The sequence below is a fragment of the Cyclopterus lumpus genome, chromosome 21 (assembly GCF_009769545.1).
Source record: "Cyclopterus lumpus isolate fCycLum1 chromosome 21, fCycLum1.pri, whole genome shotgun sequence".
Lineage (NCBI taxonomy): Eukaryota > Metazoa > Chordata > Actinopteri > Perciformes > Cyclopteridae > Cyclopterus > Cyclopterus lumpus.
The window spans coordinates 19,666,395-19,684,355 of NC_046986.1; the positions used below are offsets into that span (position 1 = coordinate 19,666,395).

At 42.9% G+C, this 17,961-nt stretch overlaps 1 protein-coding gene across 1 annotated transcript in view; it reads right to left on the reverse strand.

Moving 5' to 3' along the window:
• The window catches only part of dnah7 (dynein, axonemal, heavy chain 7), a 64,068-nt gene that overhangs the window by 12,482 nt on the left and 33,625 nt on the right, over positions 1–17,961 (reverse strand). Inside the window, exons 36-55 of the mRNA XM_034561891.1 lie at positions 17,603–17,800; positions 15,113–15,268; positions 14,726–14,894; positions 13,896–14,022; positions 13,195–13,414; positions 12,437–13,063; positions 11,951–12,196; positions 11,533–11,762; positions 11,050–11,380; positions 10,593–10,939; positions 10,024–10,204; positions 9,625–9,810; positions 8,889–9,052; positions 7,790–7,944; positions 6,297–6,487; positions 3,687–3,820; positions 3,232–3,567; positions 2,906–3,032; positions 2,433–2,627; positions 93–185 (exon numbers count right to left, since the gene is read on the reverse strand). Of these exons, the coding sequence (XP_034417782.1) occupies positions 93–185; positions 2,433–2,627; positions 2,906–3,032; positions 3,232–3,567; positions 3,687–3,820; positions 6,297–6,487; positions 7,790–7,944; positions 8,889–9,052; positions 9,625–9,810; positions 10,024–10,204; positions 10,593–10,939; positions 11,050–11,380; positions 11,533–11,762; positions 11,951–12,196; positions 12,437–13,063; positions 13,195–13,414; positions 13,896–14,022; positions 14,726–14,894; positions 15,113–15,268; positions 17,603–17,800 (4,413 nt within the window). The remainder of the gene's footprint in view (positions 1–92; positions 186–2,432; positions 2,628–2,905; positions 3,033–3,231; positions 3,568–3,686; positions 3,821–6,296; positions 6,488–7,789; positions 7,945–8,888; positions 9,053–9,624; positions 9,811–10,023; positions 10,205–10,592; positions 10,940–11,049; positions 11,381–11,532; positions 11,763–11,950; positions 12,197–12,436; positions 13,064–13,194; positions 13,415–13,895; positions 14,023–14,725; positions 14,895–15,112; positions 15,269–17,602; positions 17,801–17,961) is intronic.

The following is a 17,961-nucleotide window of genomic DNA, read 5'->3' on the forward strand; positions in this document are numbered from 1 at the left end:
TGTAGATAAAAGTGACGTTTTGAGAAATTGAGTTAAAATTCAATTTCGCAATGACATCCTACCATCTTTTGGAAAACAGCGTATGAACTGACCTTGTCTGGTCTGAGGCAACGGATAACCAGCATCCTCTGGAACTGGCTCAGCTTGTCCTGCCACCCTTCAGGGAAGGGAGTCTGATGGGGGTCCTGCAGATATGCAAAACATATTGAATTCAGACTGTACATTAATATCTTATTTCAAGAGAAGTTATGGGGTGGGGTTGCATTGTATTGAGCTGTTGCAAGATCAGGAATTGTAGTTCAGCAAAAGAGGAGCAATCTGTGATGTAAATGGGAGGTGAGCAATGTGGGGAGATAAATACATATGTTTGAAAAAGCAAAGACCGGGAAAGAGGAAAAGGCGGAGGAAAAGAGAGGTCAAAAGAAAAAGAAGAAAAAAAAGCCAGAGGGAGTCAGAGCAATATGTTTTATTAATTCCTGGAACAAGTGTACCAAAGTATGTGAGCAATGGTACATTTCTTTCCCCCAGTCTGTTTGTGGAGAGACTACAGGCCATGTGTGTTGGCAGGTGCTTTGAGAGAGATACACCTATTTAGAATCTCCTGGGGATGCTCTGTGTGTACAGGGTGTGAGCGCCCGTGTGCTTGGTTGAACAGCTGTTCTTGCATCAAGATTTAATAAATGTGAATTCTACAACTGGAACAAACTAGATTTAATTGGATAGAAGTGCTGTGCCTGATTCTGTTGATTATAAATCAAAAGATGGTGTGTGTGTGTGTGTGTGTCAGACAGCAAAGAGACAAGCATGTGTGGTGCACACATGTTTATGTGCACCACACATTGATTAAACAGCTGTTCTTGCGTCTAGATTGCATAGATGTGACTGGCACAACAGGAACAGAAAATATTTAATTAGATAAAACTTCAATTTCAGATACTATATAATTGAAAGATGGAGTGAGAGTGTGAGTGTGCGCATCATCCACACCTGGCAAATTACGTTCCTCCTACATCCTCCCTTCTCTGTCCCTTTTGTCTGTACAACACTTAAAACTAATACAACTCTGTTATTTGACATAAAATAAAATAAATTGAAAGACATATAGAATGAGCATTTAAGTAGGATTTTAACAACCATACCAAAAATTATAACATAAACAGTTCCACAATATGCTACAGTAAATAAACAATTAAGACCTGTTTGACAGTGATCAAAATATTTTCATATTTGAAGGCAATAGCAGAAACAGAACTTAATGATAGACAATGATAACATGTATGTTGTTGACATTATCGAACACAAAAGAGCCAACAGTATGTGAAATATAAGCGTATAGAATGTGCAAAAAGGTGATGTATTCAGCCACACTACCGTTAGTTGTGCAGAGTGGGGGGGGGCTGCGTGTGTGAGCTAGCATGCTGAGCTGCAGGGCAGGCGAGGCTGGCCTGTGGTTCACGTGCCAAACCCACTGAAAGATATGTTTAACCTCTTCACTCTGCCATTATTCCCTTTCTCATCCCTGCTCACACTGTTGAGCTGAGGGTTGCCCGTATTCCAGTCAAAGGACTTCTTTGCTTCCGGCTACTTAACGTCTCTACGCCACAGTCCATCACTGCCCCCTCTCTTTGATACTGATGAGAAGCTTGATTTTTGTTTGTCTTTGCTTTCTGCAAATCTGAGCCTAAACGGCAAGTTGGGGGCAAATAGCTCCGCTCAACACCAATACGCCGTCATAGGATGTACCTGTTGTATTTTAAAGAGCATTTAAAGTCATGGTGAAGAAGACCAAAACTAAACAATAAACAGTTCTATAAACCCAGAGATGTGTTCTACTTGGCCGTAATCTCATCGGGCACACTTTGAAAGATCGACTGCAAATAGCGTTACATTTTCTTTTTCACTTTGAGCTAAGTGAATCAAAGTCGTGCACAACACATAAGATGTTACTGATGTCAGGTTTGGTCAACACAGAATAACACAAGCTCAAGTTGTTGCCAAGCAGTTTTGCGTTGTGTTGGAAAAATGCTGAAAACCCACATACATTTAACATGTTTTTATATAGACCCCTTGTCAAGTGGCACCTTCAGAATATAAATCTTCAGGTGGTCTTCGAGGCAGTCGCTGCAGCTAGATGTGTCCTGATTGTGGCGCCAAATGTGGCCCAGTTTTAACGGCTAACCTCTTGAACTGCTAATCACAACCCCGTTTTCAGCTGAGAATCAACACATTCACAGGACACCAGCAGTGCCAGCTATATTAATATGCATAGGCCGACAACATTTGCATTTTGGGGGGAATGCACAGATCTTCTCCTCCTTCTAGCTCTCTTTGATATTGTTGATCTAATGGTGACTTTAATGATCACAGAAACATATGTAACACCTCGAGGCAAAGCCCCACCCAGACCGGCCAGGCAGCTTGACGACACTCACCGGGCTGTCGTAGACCACCTTCCACTCTTTCCTGAGGCGAGCCATGTCTTGACGCAGACCTTTGAAACGCTCCATTTCATTTAGGCGGCAGATCTCGTCCCAAGACTTCTTTGGTAGCCAGGTGCAGGGGTTCGAGTGGGGGTTGTCCAGGCCCACACCCCCCGTCAGAAGGAAGCGCCACTCCCCGTCGTCCACCTACGACATTCCACGGGAAAAAAGTGTGAACACAGCGGAGGATTAACCGGAATTTTTTTATTTAAAGTGATTTTTATGGGTTGACCATTTTGGGGATTATAGTTGGATTAAAATAATATCCATGCCAATTAAAAATACAAGACATAGAGGTGTCTGATTGAGAAAAACGAATCAGCTCGTTTGATTAGCTAACCACTTAAAAACAAACCAATTAAATGCAAATACTCAACGTGTTTTCAAACAACATCTCTAGTTTTGTAAATCTGTGTAATTCCTACCAGTTTGTTGTGCATGAGCAGATTGACACTGAGGCAGAAGGAAAAGAGCAGCTTGTCCTTCTCAAACAGTGAGCGACACACGTTGACGTATAGCGTGTATGTGAAGTGGTCTCTCAGGATCTGCAGTCTGAAGAAGACACATGTGCTGGCATTTTAATAATCTTGTTGAAAACCAAAACAGATCTCACCCACACTCATGCACTAGTAACAGTCTTACATTCTTTTCTTTACAATCAGTTTACAAGTCGAGATCTTTCGAGAAGATAAGCAGCTCCAGGATTCACTTTGAGTGGATTGTGACAAGCACATTTGTCAGCCCTGCTTACCTCTGCTCCAAGTCGTCACTCGCGTCTGAGTTGTCGATGGAGCTGATGAAGAGGTTCATGAACCAGGTGAGGGAGTACTGGTACATGGGCTCAATGTTAGCCAGGTCAGCAATGGAGAAGAACAAGATGGCTGAGTGCACGGCAATTGGTGTGTAGCCCATGCGAGTCTCATCAATCTTCTGCTCTGTCACCTCAGCCACGGCCTGCTTCTCCGTGATCTCGTTGGCCAGCACTTTCGAGCAGGAGAGGATCTTGACGGCCGTCTCGTCCTCCAGGATGTTGCCCTCGGAGGAGGAGAGCACTTCTAAGATTTTATCTTCAATCTCCTTTAGTTGTCTGACAAAAGTGCGAGAGCAATTTAACGTGTCCACCGTTTCCATTTCGAAGATGGAGACATTTGATTTGATTTAGTTGATTTAATTTGCCCCGTGACTGGTGTGTGCTATTTTCTGTACCTTTTGTTCTCGGCTCCTTGCAGGATGAGAGCCTGTTTCTCCTCCTCCAGGTCGGGCCTTTCTCGAGCCACCACAATACCCAGCAGCTGGTCGTGGATGCCCTCTGGGGTGATCATGAAGTTCAGTAGGGTCACCTACGGCACCGAGGAAGAACTACATCAACATGTGTGTGTGTGTGAGTCTGTGTGTGTGTCTTGCCCCGCCCTTGCTCTAAGGTACTTTGCAGTGCAGCTTTGATCCTCTTGGCTTCATTGCAGTTCTCCCAACGAACCTCCTATCTAATCAATTCCAATAACCACTGCAGCTTTGGCAAAGTGCAGGTAGGATGCATTTACTTTTTTTTCTTTTCTTTTATGTCAAAAGTGTGGAAGTGTGTCTTTTACCACACAGCCTTAGACATTCTGCTCCGCACTTACCCGGAGGTTAAAAGCTTATATCTGCTATTTACTCCCTTCCCTAATAAACGAGTGCACTTCTCCGGAGCCTAATTCCATTTCTATTGATGCTGCGGACCCACTCAGCTAGTGGTAAAGACTAGGAGCCCATATAAATCTCCCGTTTGTCCTTTTCACACATACCCCCTCTTTCTTCGCTTCCCTTCCTCCCTTGAGGTCCTTAAGGGCTGTTTTACTAGAGACTTGCCCGTTGCATTTGAAAGTATTGCATTTCAAATAGGGCTTTATGGATATAATGGGTGCCATATAATATACTGTAGGCAAAAAAAAAAGACTTAAGCAAAAAAGAAGGAAAAAAAAGATTTAGCCAGTTTTGAAAAATGGCTTGAATCTATCTAATCGCTGCCCATAAAGAGCGGGGTCCTGCAAATAGATGCTTGAAATGTGATCTTCAGTAATGCTTTCCAACCCCATGCCTCTCTGTAATGCAGTTTCCTTTAATGCTCCCTTTCTTGGAATTTGTTCTTTTTTTTGTGCTCTATTGGAAAGGTGTTATCAGAGAATGATGATTCATTTTGTTGCCGGGGTAAAAACGTGCCGCCATTTGAATGGTTTGATGCAATAAGTGTGAACCAACTAAAAAAAGTAGGGCTCATCTATCGGTAGAGTGAAAACAAAGGGGTAAACTAACTATCCAGGACAGCAAACAATATGTTGTTGAGTTCAAAAACAGTTTAAATACACAAGACTAATAGTCGACAGCCATACAGTGCTTTGAATTCAATCTTAAAAAATATTTTTGCTTACAAGCTTGATAGGAAAATGCTAACATGCTATTATTGTGTAGGTATATTGTTTATCATGTTAACCATCTTAGTTTAGTGTGGTTAGCATGCTAATCTTGGGTAATTAGCTACTTTCACAATGCACAGCTGAGGCCAATGGGAATTCTTTTAGTTTTGCAGGAATTTGGTTATAAACCAAAGTTCTGGTAAAATATTAGACAAATTAGTGCAGTTTTGACTTAATGATGGCTCTGGATGAAAAGTCCAACGATCACCAATATGACTACGATTCATCCTCAGGGGAACACGAATGTGTGTCGCTAATATCATGGCAATCTATAGTTGAGACAAAAACAATCAGGGCGTTACTAAAGTCGTAGGGATACATCGTTTGGGAACCATGTCTTTACAATATTTTGTGCAAATCCATCGAGTAGATATTGAGCTATTTCACTGAATAACTGAACTGCTAATAGTAGTAAAAGAAGAGTCATAGGATCACCAAAGTAATTACGAGTTCATCCTCTGGAGACCATCAGTAAAAATATTTGCGGCAATCCATCAAATAGATGACATAATCCAAAGTGGTGGACAGACCAATTGTCCAGGCAATATTGCTATCCATAGCGCAGCTAAAAACTCCTCCCACATTTTGACAAGCCAGACTTATCTCATCAATTGACGTCTCCCTCACAAAAAAAAGAATGTTTCAGCCTGCAGAAATACAGTGCCCCACATAGCAGTCACACTTCAGTGACAATGAACTGTATTATGGAAAGTCAGTGCTACCATTTGGCGTGATAACAATCCCACGGGATAACAAAACAAACTAGGTTGACTATCGCTATTAGGTGTGATGAAAATAATACTTAAAAGGCAGAGGAATACAGAGGTCTGCGTTGGTTCCCGTGACAGCCTGTAGTCTAGTGACTCTTTTCTAGTAACTTCTGTTTTGGCAGCAGCTTTGTTGTGGGGGATACATCTACAGAGGGATTGACGGCTAGCAGCTCAATCTGCATGAAAAGGGTCGGTAGAGGGCGCGTGGCGGATTGCAGGGGGCTCATTGCAACAACACTGACACCTGCTGCAAACAGCTACAGCGTGTGACTACTGCCAGGAAACGCTCTGCCATCATGAGTAAAGGCTCAAGTCTGTCTGTAGTATGTTTTTTTATGTGTGTGTGTGTGTGTGTGTGTGTGTGTATGTGTGTGTGTAACGGGACAATCCCTAACTCGCAAATACATATTGAGGACCAGGTCTGTCGGTGTGTCTCAACATTGTGGGACGAATACAACAACGTTTAACAATAGGGGCTGTATCATTGATGTCTGTGTTAAATTAGAGTCACTGTATTTTCCATGTTAATAATAAAATTAGCATTTTGCAATGTGAACCGATGGATACTGAGGCTGTGTCTCACTACACCGTACCTTGACGGAGGTCTCAGGCAGGTAGTGTGGGTTGCGTAGCTTGGTTGTGATGTAGAAGCGAAATTCGGGAGCATATTCGATGGTGGAGTCTCCGAGGCGGATACACACGGCACCAGCCTGTTTAAAGGTCTGTCTCAGCAGCAGAGGCTCCAGGATAGGGTCCAGCTCCTCTCCGACATTCTCCAGCAGCACTGAAACAAAATGTTCAATGTTTATTCATATTTTCTAATCAGGGAAGGCGGACTCTTTTCAGTACTTTGCTTCACCCTATAAGCACTCTCATATGGGAGCTGTCATGTTCAAGTACCGTCGTCTGCTGTTGACCAAATCTATGCTTTTAGAAAACTGTTTATATGATATTATATTGTCTTGCAGATAATGAAACGTCTCGGCCCTGACATCACACCTTTGAGCTGCTGCAGAGTCCAGGTTAATAAGTAAGGGGGATCTCACATTTGATCCCCCTTACTTATTAACCCCGATAGATCTACGGCAGCCTTTCCGTTTTAGCATCAGGTCAGCTAATAATCTCATCTAATAATATACTGAAATAACAAACAGAAAATGACATTATTATTATTTTATATGTCCTGCCTCTGGGAAGCACTCCGAGGAACACTGTGAAACCTGTGCAGCACATACCAAAAAGATCAGCGAGGCAAGGATGACATTATCAAGTGCCTTATTCCCATTGCATAATTATTTATGTGATTTCACATTAAGTATGATAATGCTGTTCTGATGTTAAGAACAGTAGCCCATCTATAATTGACGTGACGCCTGAGGTAATAACAAAAGTTTTTATACAGCATTCAGAGCCAGTGACAGCTGATGAACTTTCTCTCCCACAAACTTCTTCTCCAATTGCTTTGGAGTATTATTTTTATCAATATTGCTCATATTTCAACAAAATAAAATAAAGAATACAAAGGATTACCGTAACACTGTGAGGAAGAAGGGTGAAACTGTAGCCCCTGGGGACTATTTTGTACCCTGCAAGGACAAGCTACTCTCTGAGTCAGCCTGACTAAGCCAAGACCCAGTGGCTACCTGAGTTGGGTCATTATTTAGATTACTTTTTAATGGCTGTATCGTTGTTTCTGTCTGTTTCAAGCTCTAATTCTTCCCTTGCTGTTCCCTCTCAAAATCCCAACTACACGAGTGAATATGACCCTGACACTGAAAGCATGATTGATTTCTTCACCACATTTGATATGATTCACAGTAGTTTATATACTGATGGTGGAGTTGGTCTGAAGAAAGGTTCATCTCACTATAATATTTCTAGTATGAATTCTTCATCTGCGAAACAGAGAACAAAGGAGAAAAACATTCTCTGCACAGCAAAAATGAGTTCCTGTAGTAAAGAGAGACCTCAGCAGGCGGTAAGAGGAACTGCAACAATCTGGGTGAGGCAAATACACGCACACACACACACACACACTCAGCCAGCAACAGCAGAGGCATCCATTGAGAGAAAGACTTTTGCTCACCTGGTGTGCCAAACTGGATGCAGTTCTCCAGAGTGCGTACAAAGTCAGCATCACTCAATTTAATGATATGCAGAGTATTGGCCTTCTCCATGTTTTTCACCCACTTGTTGGCCTGGCCCTGGGGATCAATCATCAGAGGCCACCGCCTGGCGTTCCTACAAGCACACACATACACACACACACACACACACACACACACACACAGGTCGGTGATCAATTGGTGCTGCCTCGTGTCGGAGAGAGAGATCCTGTCTCAGTAGGGGGGATGTTGGAGGACAAGAATTGAGATGTAGAGAGAAGCTGAGGGGTGAACATTCCCTTTGAGCACAGTTAGAAGGTTCACAGTCGGGTAGCACACCAGGGGCCATGGTATTGTGATTAAAAAGCAATGTTGCTGCTTCATTTACACAAACAAGCAGATGCCTTGTGTCTTTATTTTGCTGCACCTTAAGGTTGAATCAGACAATGTAACTTGGGCTTTCAGGAAAGGTTACGAAGTTTCATCGTGCAACGGTCTTTTTCTTTCATTTTTTTTTAGGGTAGACTGATTTATAGTGGGCAATCTAATCTGGATCCTTTAATGACTTGTAACCTTTTGTGCTCCAGGTACAGCAGCTGTCAAAAGCACACAACTGCACTTCGTTAAAACACTGGAACATATGTAAAAATATTCAAGTGGCATAGAAAGATAAATAGCAGCAAGAAGGTTCCATAAAGATATTCACGCTCAGAGCTAGCAGAGGCCCTTTGGGTTTAAAAAAAGAGATCAATTGCTTTACCTCTATTTCAGCAACAATTTGGAGGCTTTTTAAAGTGCATTTTTGAAAGCCAGTTTTCAGTTTGTGTTTATATTATTATGCCATTTTGAGGCGCTGTACAAATCTTGTCCTTTTACTGCACTGCACAGCTTTATTGTGTCGGGACATTTTTTTTTACACTGGCTGTTGGCAGAGTCTTAATATTAAATGACTCGGATCAGGAGTAGCGTAAAAATAGCTTGAGACATCCATAGTTGGTGGATTCTCTTCTGAGGAAACAGTGATGCGTTTTTCCCCTCGAGAATTCCATGTCAAATCTGAAGATTGTCTTTATTACTCACGAGATTATGATGCCGTTGTCTGTGGAGAAGCTGTCTGATGGTAGGCCAGCGATGGTCCATGCACGAATCTTTACGGGATCGCCCAGAGAGTTCATCAGAGACATGTTGGGAGAGCACGGGATCTCTCTGCTCTTGCAAAGATTCATCCACTCCTCCGTCTGATCCTGGAGAGGAGTACATTTATTGTTCATGACTTTTCACTTCACCCAGAATAAATGAAAGACAATGCTGACCTTCAAACAAACAAAAGCATACGAGCAAGTGGACATTTTAGCTGTGTACAGAAATGATAACTAATCCACTCTCCTCCTTTCTGTCCAGCGTCACAACAGCCCTCCATGTTACACAGTGTAAAAGATGACCTTTAAACACAGACTTGGTCTTGGACACATGTGAGACTCAGCAAAAGGAAAAAAGCAAAAGTGCCTTGGTGTTTACTTTCCATCAAAATGCTCTTAAGTATTTGGCTATTATTAGTCTGAAAGTCAGAGTATGTTAAAGAGACCTACATTAACTATACACTAACAAGGCCTTTACACAAACAGAGATCAAAATACCCTGGAGGGAAAATACAGTACTGTACACTAACAAAGTGTGTACTGAGTCATGTCAACTAACGGGGGATACCAAAATCAAGAACTTAAAACGTATAACTATGTTAGGTGCAGGGCTTTAAGTAACGCAATAATACATACTTACTATCCACTTCCAAGTACCGCCTACGCCCTCAGCCTACCTGTCTGTAGCTGGAGGTGAAGGCTCCCTGGTAAGCCACGATGCCCGCTGAGATAAGGATGTCCCCAGTCAGGTTGTTGTAGATCTCTCCGAGATTGACGGCCATTTCGCTCCAGCGCGTCTTCTCTCCGCCCAGGCCTCCAATAAGCTGCTCAGCTCGCTCCAGCTTCTTACTGCACAGATCCACCTGGAAGACAACAGAGGAGGAGTAAAGCAACAACAATGTGTTGCACTGTGGCTGCTTTCCCAGGTCAAGGAGCAGAATGAAGGTCATGCCAGCCGGAGCAAGTTTGTGTAATTCAGTAAGTCACTGACTTGGTGTAGCCGTTTGGTCTATCGGTGACCTCAGTGTGCTTTGAGTCAATCTACAATCCCACAAACAGATATAAAAAGCACAAACCTGGTTTTCCAGGTCAGCTTTCTTGTGTTTATTAGCTTCAAACGTGTCCTGAAGCTTCGCCAGTTTATCTTGAACTTCTTTGAGGGCGGCCTGCTTTATCTGGAGGCTCCCCATGGCCACCTTCAGCTCCCCCTCGGCCTGTGCCAGCTTCTCCTTCTTGGGAGCCACCACCTTGGCCACTCTGCAATAAGTTATGTAATAAGTTTGAAGATGTACACGTTTACAAGATGGAACTTCATAAGCAGTGCAAAATCTTGATTGAGTTGGAAAAGGGAAATTGTGAGCATATATTGGGTGTAAATGGCAACCATTAGCTTCTATGAATATGGATAACATTTAAGATTGTCAGAGCAACAATGATAAACATTTCCCTTTCAATGATCTGCAGCTTGATTTGGCTTGTTATATTAATCACTATTAATCACATATGTATGATTATTATTCTTGTGAAGTTACAAATAACCAAGCTCCATGTTCCGCACATAGACGGATGAAAAGCTCTCTCAAGCTTTGTGAATATGCATCCATTTTCATAACAGAGAACACAGCGAGAGACGAACATTACTTACTTGTCATACTTGTCCATGGCGCAAACCCACTTACACATGCCTTCAGCTGCATTGGATGCAGTTCGAATCTTCTCTGGTTCAAAGTCTGGGTTGGTGATGTACTTGTTGCGGATGATGGCGATTAGATTCGGTGGGATGTTGTCCTTGTCATAGTCATGGAGGCTCTGGAGAAACCTCATGTCTCCCAGAAGCTTTTTTGCCGGGCCCCAAAAGTCCTCCACTTTTTTACCTGATCCTGACGGGTCAGGCACGCGATCTGGTTTGATGCCTTTGAGAATGCAGATGGCCTCCATCACCAGCTTGACAGCTGTGGGTGGGCTTTTCATGGACTTCACCATTGTGATATCCTGTGTATAAGAATAACCACATCTTTAGACCTGCCCTCTACGATAGTATACTAGTATATACCTGGCCTTTGAGTCAATAAAAGGGCACTATCCCACAACATATCTTTTACCTGAGGGGTCAGAGTATTCAAAGCAGCAAGCGCTGACATCAGGATAGGCTTGGCTTCAGACAGGTCAGCATCACACTCATCCTTGATGGCCTTCGCAGCCATGGCTTGTTCGTTGGCCACGGCTTCGTCCACTTTCACCACTTTCTCCGTCTTGGCCACCTCCACAGATTCATGCTCAATTACCACCATCATCTCATCCACCTCCTTGCTGGCCACACGCAGCTGTGGCTGTAGAGCCTCAAGCTCAACTTGCATGGTGGCCACCTGGTCTGCTGCCGACTCTAACTTCTCGAGGCCCACCTCGTAGCGGTGTTTCAGCTTCACCACCTCACTGGGCAGAAGACGGAGAGAGCGATAAGGAAAAAAATGTTTTATTTACTCATGGATACTGGAATGTGGCTTTTGTGTGAAGAATCATGACTCTGAAGCAATAAAAACATCAAGAAATCACAATGTACACGGACAGTACATCTTAAATCTTACGCTCTTTTTGTCTTCAGAAGGGCCTTGAAGGTGGAAATGAGTTCCAGGTATGAGGTCGGGGTGACGTAGTTGTGACGCTGCAACTCATTCATAAAGCGAAATGATAGTTCTATGGTTGAGGTGTGGAAACTCTTGCACATGTTGATGCATCCTTCTCGGGACTCATCCGTCATCTCAACGTCCTCCAGGAAGCGACAGGCTACTGCCTGCAGGGCATCCTCTGGCCAGGTCTGAGAAGAAAGGAAATATATCATACATACTTTGAATGTTTTTCTGGTAATATCATCAGTGACCACCAAAGGGAGCCTGTAAAGACTTGGGCCAAGATCCATTTTGTTATGAGTGGAAGTAAAACATTTAATTCAAATGTTGTCCACCTGTGATGACACCAGAACGCATCATACACACACACACACACCTGGAACCAGTTAATGGTGCAGCAGTTAATGAGGGCGGGGAAACGTCTCAAGCGGTTCCTAAAGGCGTCTCCGATGGGACTCATGGCCAACACCACATGCAGCTGTGTGCGACAGCGCTCTATGAACATGTTGAAAAGGGACAGCGGGCTGCCATCCGTCTGCTTGTCGCGGTCACGTTGCCGGTCCAACACGCGCATTTGCTCGCATATTTCCTGCTTCTCGTCAACTGCGAACAGGTTAGGCACCTGGGAAAACAAAAACATAACAGAATGGTCTGTGTTTGGATGCCGTCTTTGTAAAATAGAAAACTCCATCTCTCGGTATCAATCCACATCTACTCGTATTAATCCATCCCTAAATCTATCCACACATTTATTTTTCTTGTCTTCATCCAAACAGCCATTCACTGATCAATCAGTTTGTGCATGTTATCTATACCTCAACTCATCCGCCAATCCACCTATGCCCCCTCCCATCCACTTTACCTCACCAGTGTTGAGCAGGTTGCCAATGTCCTCTAGGAATGACTCCATTTTGATTTGAGTGTCCGTGAAGAGGAAAACGCCATGAGCTTCCCCATTTGTGGATTTCCTCATGATAAGCTTCAGGTCATCGTGCCATTCAGTGGTTCCGTAGGTCTTGGAGATCTCCACGTGGAAAAGTTCTGACTCTGCCATGTGGGCAGCCAACCGGGTGAGGGACTGCCGCCCGCTCCCGCCCACGCCCACCAGCAGGGCGTGGCCACTCGGCTGCTTGAGGATGCGGGAAATGCGGCACACGTGTTCGATGGCAAAACGGAAGAGCACCAGGTTCATGGGCGTTTTGCTGATGTTGTTGTACTCCTCCAGATGTGACTCCACCACCTGTCGGAGAAGGTCGAGGTTGTGCACCTCGCGGTAGTTGCGGTCCTCACCCTTGGGGTCATGGAAGTCGCAGAACATGAGGCTGCGCAGGTCATCTTCAGTGACCTCCCCATCGCTGTCCTGGTCCAGATGCTGGAAGAGCTGATGGAAGTTTTCCTTCATGTGACTCTGAGACACGGCCTGTACATGTCTCACAAGCCAGGACCGATCTGTGTCGTGAACCAGTCGGTCATAGTATACCCTCAGAACCTGAGGATCAGAAAAAGAAAGAGTGAAAGTGAGAGACAACATGGGAATACAAAGGAATACAAACAGGTGTTGTACATCTATCTTCTTTACAATAGTTACATAGCTGTCAGGTATGTTGTGTACAACATTACCTCATGCACCCACAGCCGTTTGATGACAGTTGGTTCATCTGCAGTCTCTGGACGCGACAGGCAGATGCCCTGGATGACTCGGGAGACATCGCGCAGATTGAACAAGTAATGGGACTTGGTGGGGGTGGGAAGCAGGTTCTTGGTGGCCTCTCGGTACACTGACATGGTACTATAAACGATCTGAGAGGTCAGAGCTGCAAACTGCTTTGTGAAAGAAAACCTGTAGATGGAATTGTTGATTCATTGTTGAGATCCTGTTTAAATTATTTACCATAGTTTATCTAGGAAAATTAGTAATTTATTGTTGTAATATTTAGTTAGTATTCATAAAAACACTTTAATTATATATATATATATATATATATATATATATATATATATATATATATATATATATATATACATTCAAGGATCTTCTTTTATCTTCAGCATTAACAAAGTATCTCCAAAAAGCCCAAAAAAGCAAAAGTAGGAAACCACAATTTTGTTAAAATGCAAGTGAGAGTGGTTGGGTAGATTGAAATGATTTCAGCCGTCTCTGAGGTAAACACTACCTTCTGATCTTTGGTTTGTCATATTTTTTGGCGGGACACCAACCCAGGACTTGAAAAGTTATGGGTCAAATGCCCTCAGACGCTGGTGTAGCTCTATGTAGAGGTCATATGCGTTCCTTCTTTGTCAATATTGAAAAAAGCACTTACCGTAGGGTGAAATGCCAGTCTGAGATCCTGGAGAATATTGTATACATGGTCTTCTCATCAAAATCGTTAATGGTGATCATGTTAAAGTGGCGCAGGTACCGTGGTGTGATGGGGTTCCTCCCTCCACCTAAACAAAAAATATATATATGTATATAATTTCCGCTAAACAGTTATTCATCAACTGAGTGTTTCGACTACACTAACTCAGTGCCCAATTATTTTACAATGCACAGTTACTATTTGTTCCCAACCATGGCATTTGTCAGAGATGATATTCATTATGACACACATTGCTTTCAGTAATGTAATCCTATTTAATTACGTTCACCAATTTGTACAACAGGACATAGCACTGAAGAGACACGTTTACATTAGTACATTTAGATTGCTTATTATTGTTTATTTGAGCCAATATCATAAAAAGTAAAAACAAAAAGGTTCCTCCATTGTTTCCCTGATGTTGTTCCAGTGTTTTGCCGGAGCCATACTGGGCAGCAGTTTAGAAAATGGAAACAACTGTCAGCACAGGTGGTGGAAGCAAAGTTAGCTGTGAATGCTCATCCTCTCTGTCTTGCAGCTGTCGCAGTGGACAGGGGTGCTTTGGTGTTTACACTGGTAGTTGTGGTGGAAGTGGTCAACACTTGCTATGTATAAGCACCTTAAGGCAGCGATGGAGCTCCGCGGAACAGCAGCTAGTGGTTTGTGACATTAACTCAACAGTACTTTTCTGCAGCAGTTAGAAGACAGAGGAAAACCCATCTAGGACTTTGGTATCATTACTGTAATGGTATGCTTTAAATATGCTTTAGGCCACCACATCTGCTACTCACCAGGTGGTCCCATAGCACATATGACCTGGATATCCACCAGGTGGATCATGGAGCACTCCTTCAAGTCGTACCAGTTCCAGTGGTCCAGCCACTGGCGCAGCAGCTCCACGGGGGGCTGGGCACCGTAAACCTCCCGGGCTGGCATGTTCACATCATCCACAAATATCACCTGATGGGATGCAACATCAGTATACTTGGATTAAACACAATGTATTTGATATTGTAAACTGCACTGTTTTTTTTTTGTTTAGATGCACACAGATGTAAAACAAAATAAAATGTTATAAAATGTTATAAAATGACGACAAATCTTTACAGCTGCCAACAAAGATCACTCAAGTAACACACCCAAATAAAACATCATTTGAGCATTTAAAGAAGCGGTACCATTTTCTTCCCCAATGGGGGTCCGAACACTCCTTTGCGCCGCTTGTCTAGCTTGGACATAATAATGTTTTGTGTCTGTGCAGCTGTGGTCTGGGCTGAAAAGTTGATAAATAATGGGCTGTAGACATCCTTCTGCAGCTGATTCAACAGGAAGTCCTGGGCAAGAGGTAATAGAAATATGAACACAGATTATCATCAAAACCCAAATAGTATGGTAACAATAAGAGATATTATCAGGAAAAGTGACACTTGGAAAACATGTAATTATTAAATGCTGTATTGAAATATTTATTCAGAACGCCTAAAGTGACTTGTGAAGGTCTGGGAATGTCATGGATTCGATTCAACAAATACATCAAGGTCATAACTTGGGTGATAATTGCATACTTGAAAAAAAGGAAATGATCGTTTGGTTGAAAAGGTTGTTAAGTATTTCAACTCTCTATTGTGAATTAGCATGCCATAGAGCGCGTGCAGGCAGAGTACACACACAATTATAATTTCCAGTTTGATCCTGGCAAATGCTTGTGATATGCTTTGTAATCTAATTAAATGTGGCATTTAGCGAGTATTTTATTAGATAAAAACTGGATCACAGTTAATCCCTGAAAATGACTTTGAAATGAAATAGGGAATTAGTTGCCCTCTGAGGGCACGATGTACAGTAATGTTCTGACGGTCAAAAGAAGATAATAGATGATTTTTTAAAAATATATTTTGCACGAGGGTTTACAAAAGGGCTTTTTACTAAAAGCTTAAAGATACTTTTTGAAATGCCCTTTTGAACAAAAGGCCGTCACTGTTTATATGAACAGAGCTCATAGAACAGTGAACAGAGAACATGGTTGTTGGTGATCTGATGTCTTTTACCACGATTGGATCTATTTTCATGGTACTTTTATGATGTGCCATTTATGCCCAGAGCACATGCTCCAACTTCCACTGTGCACAAATAGTACTGAAATCATGTGAGTAACAAACAGCGTAATTAAAGGGGACTGGTGATGTGAATGATCACAGGGTGCAGCCAAGGTGCATTGTCATCCTCTTGTCTACATGTACATTTTAAACCGGTGACACGCCTTCTCTCTGTCTCACTCGAGGGCAGAATGGGGCGGGTGAAGGAGGCTTGTGCACAGCCACAGGATGACTGTACTGGTGCCAGCACCGTTCCAGGCATATTCTTATGGTCTCAGTACTGGTGCTTGATTATCACTCCAGGCGGATTTGGGATTCAGCCACGGTCTGCTGGTTGCGGCATGGGACAGAGCTGCTCCACCATGCAGGCAGGCAGGAAGTGGAGAACAAGGCACGCTCCCTGGTGAGATGATCTCTATTCACCCCAGAGTCTCAAATGTGAGCACACTAATGGATGAACTAATGATGCGAAGGGAAGGAGGGGGTGATTAGTTCTTGATATAAATAGCTCACGGTCTGCCGAGAGATACTCAGTATTTCTCCAAGGTGGCCGTTTCACACCTGGTGTGCGTATAGCTGTGTCGCCTTCAAAGTGTATGTTCAGAGCACTTACTCCAGTTTCCCAAGGCTGTGACTACACTGCTTAGAAATTAATGCTCACTCATCCTTCGAAATGCTGTTATTGGTAGCATAGCAAGTTTTTTTTTTCTGCATGGGATAACAATCGTTTGTGCTGAAAAAAAAAATGGCTTAAAGTCCAATCCCCAATTCCCTTGGAGAGAAAATATAAACAAGGAGAGCTAAAAAGAAAAAAATACTGAAAATAGTCATGATCCGCACAGCGTATGCACATAAATAAATTGAATAAGGGAGTTTACAGGTGCTAATTCTGTGTACTACTTTTTAGGACTTAAAGCCAATTTAACATACATTTAAGGCCATTTTTAAAATAGTTAACAAGCCAGTGTACTACATGTATTCCACTGTAAACAAAGTAAACTAAAGCAAACAAATGTAGCACATGCTTGTTATAGGTATCCTGTAGATTTGTTGACAATATGTAGCACAATGTCTTGACAAAGAGGTCCCAGTTTTGTTGCTGCCTTATGCACATACACAACGAGCGTGGCCGATTCCCTTTCCTGCCGACGGTTTCCTGCTACAGTTGGTGGCAGTAAAGGTAGTAGAATAACGGCTAACTCGCTTGCCAAAATATTATACATAGACACAAAAATATTTAAAAAGTAAGCTTAATAAGAAATAATGCATTTTAGTGAGAAACACTGATCATAAACATAAGCAATTGTTGTCCACTGGTAATGATGTCAAAGTACTGGTAAGTCTAGTCTGACGATATTATAACCTAACTCCTGAAATGGATTGAGCACATACAACCAGGCAACAGCCAAGAGATGTATTTTTCTGTGTGGTCGCTTCACAAAATGAATGTTAAGTCAAATCTGCTGCAGTGCGTCTGCGTCATTCTTACCTCACACGCTCTCTGCTCAACGTATCTATCGTGCTTTAGTGCTTTCCAAGCGTTAATAAAGTCACACAGAGCAGACGACTCACTTTAATGTAGACGCTCTTGCCGGTACCAGTGGGGCCGATGAAAATAGTGGGCTTCCCGTGGGTGACGAGGAGCTCCATCAGAGCCATGTAGCGCACTGTGTTTTCGGTGGGCACAATGATCTCATTGAACTGCATGTCTTTGCATATGGGGGGAGCGGCCTTCAGCTCATCTGTCCACAGCTCCCACCGGCCCGGGCCCTGCAGAGGAATTTGAAGGGTAAAAAAAAAGGTTGATTGTTGCATTTGAGATATTAATCAGATGTATCATAATAGTCATTGACTGTAGGTTAGAAATATGACAACAAATTGATTTTTGTATATTACGTGGTGTAAACAATACTCTAATCAGATGAAGCAAA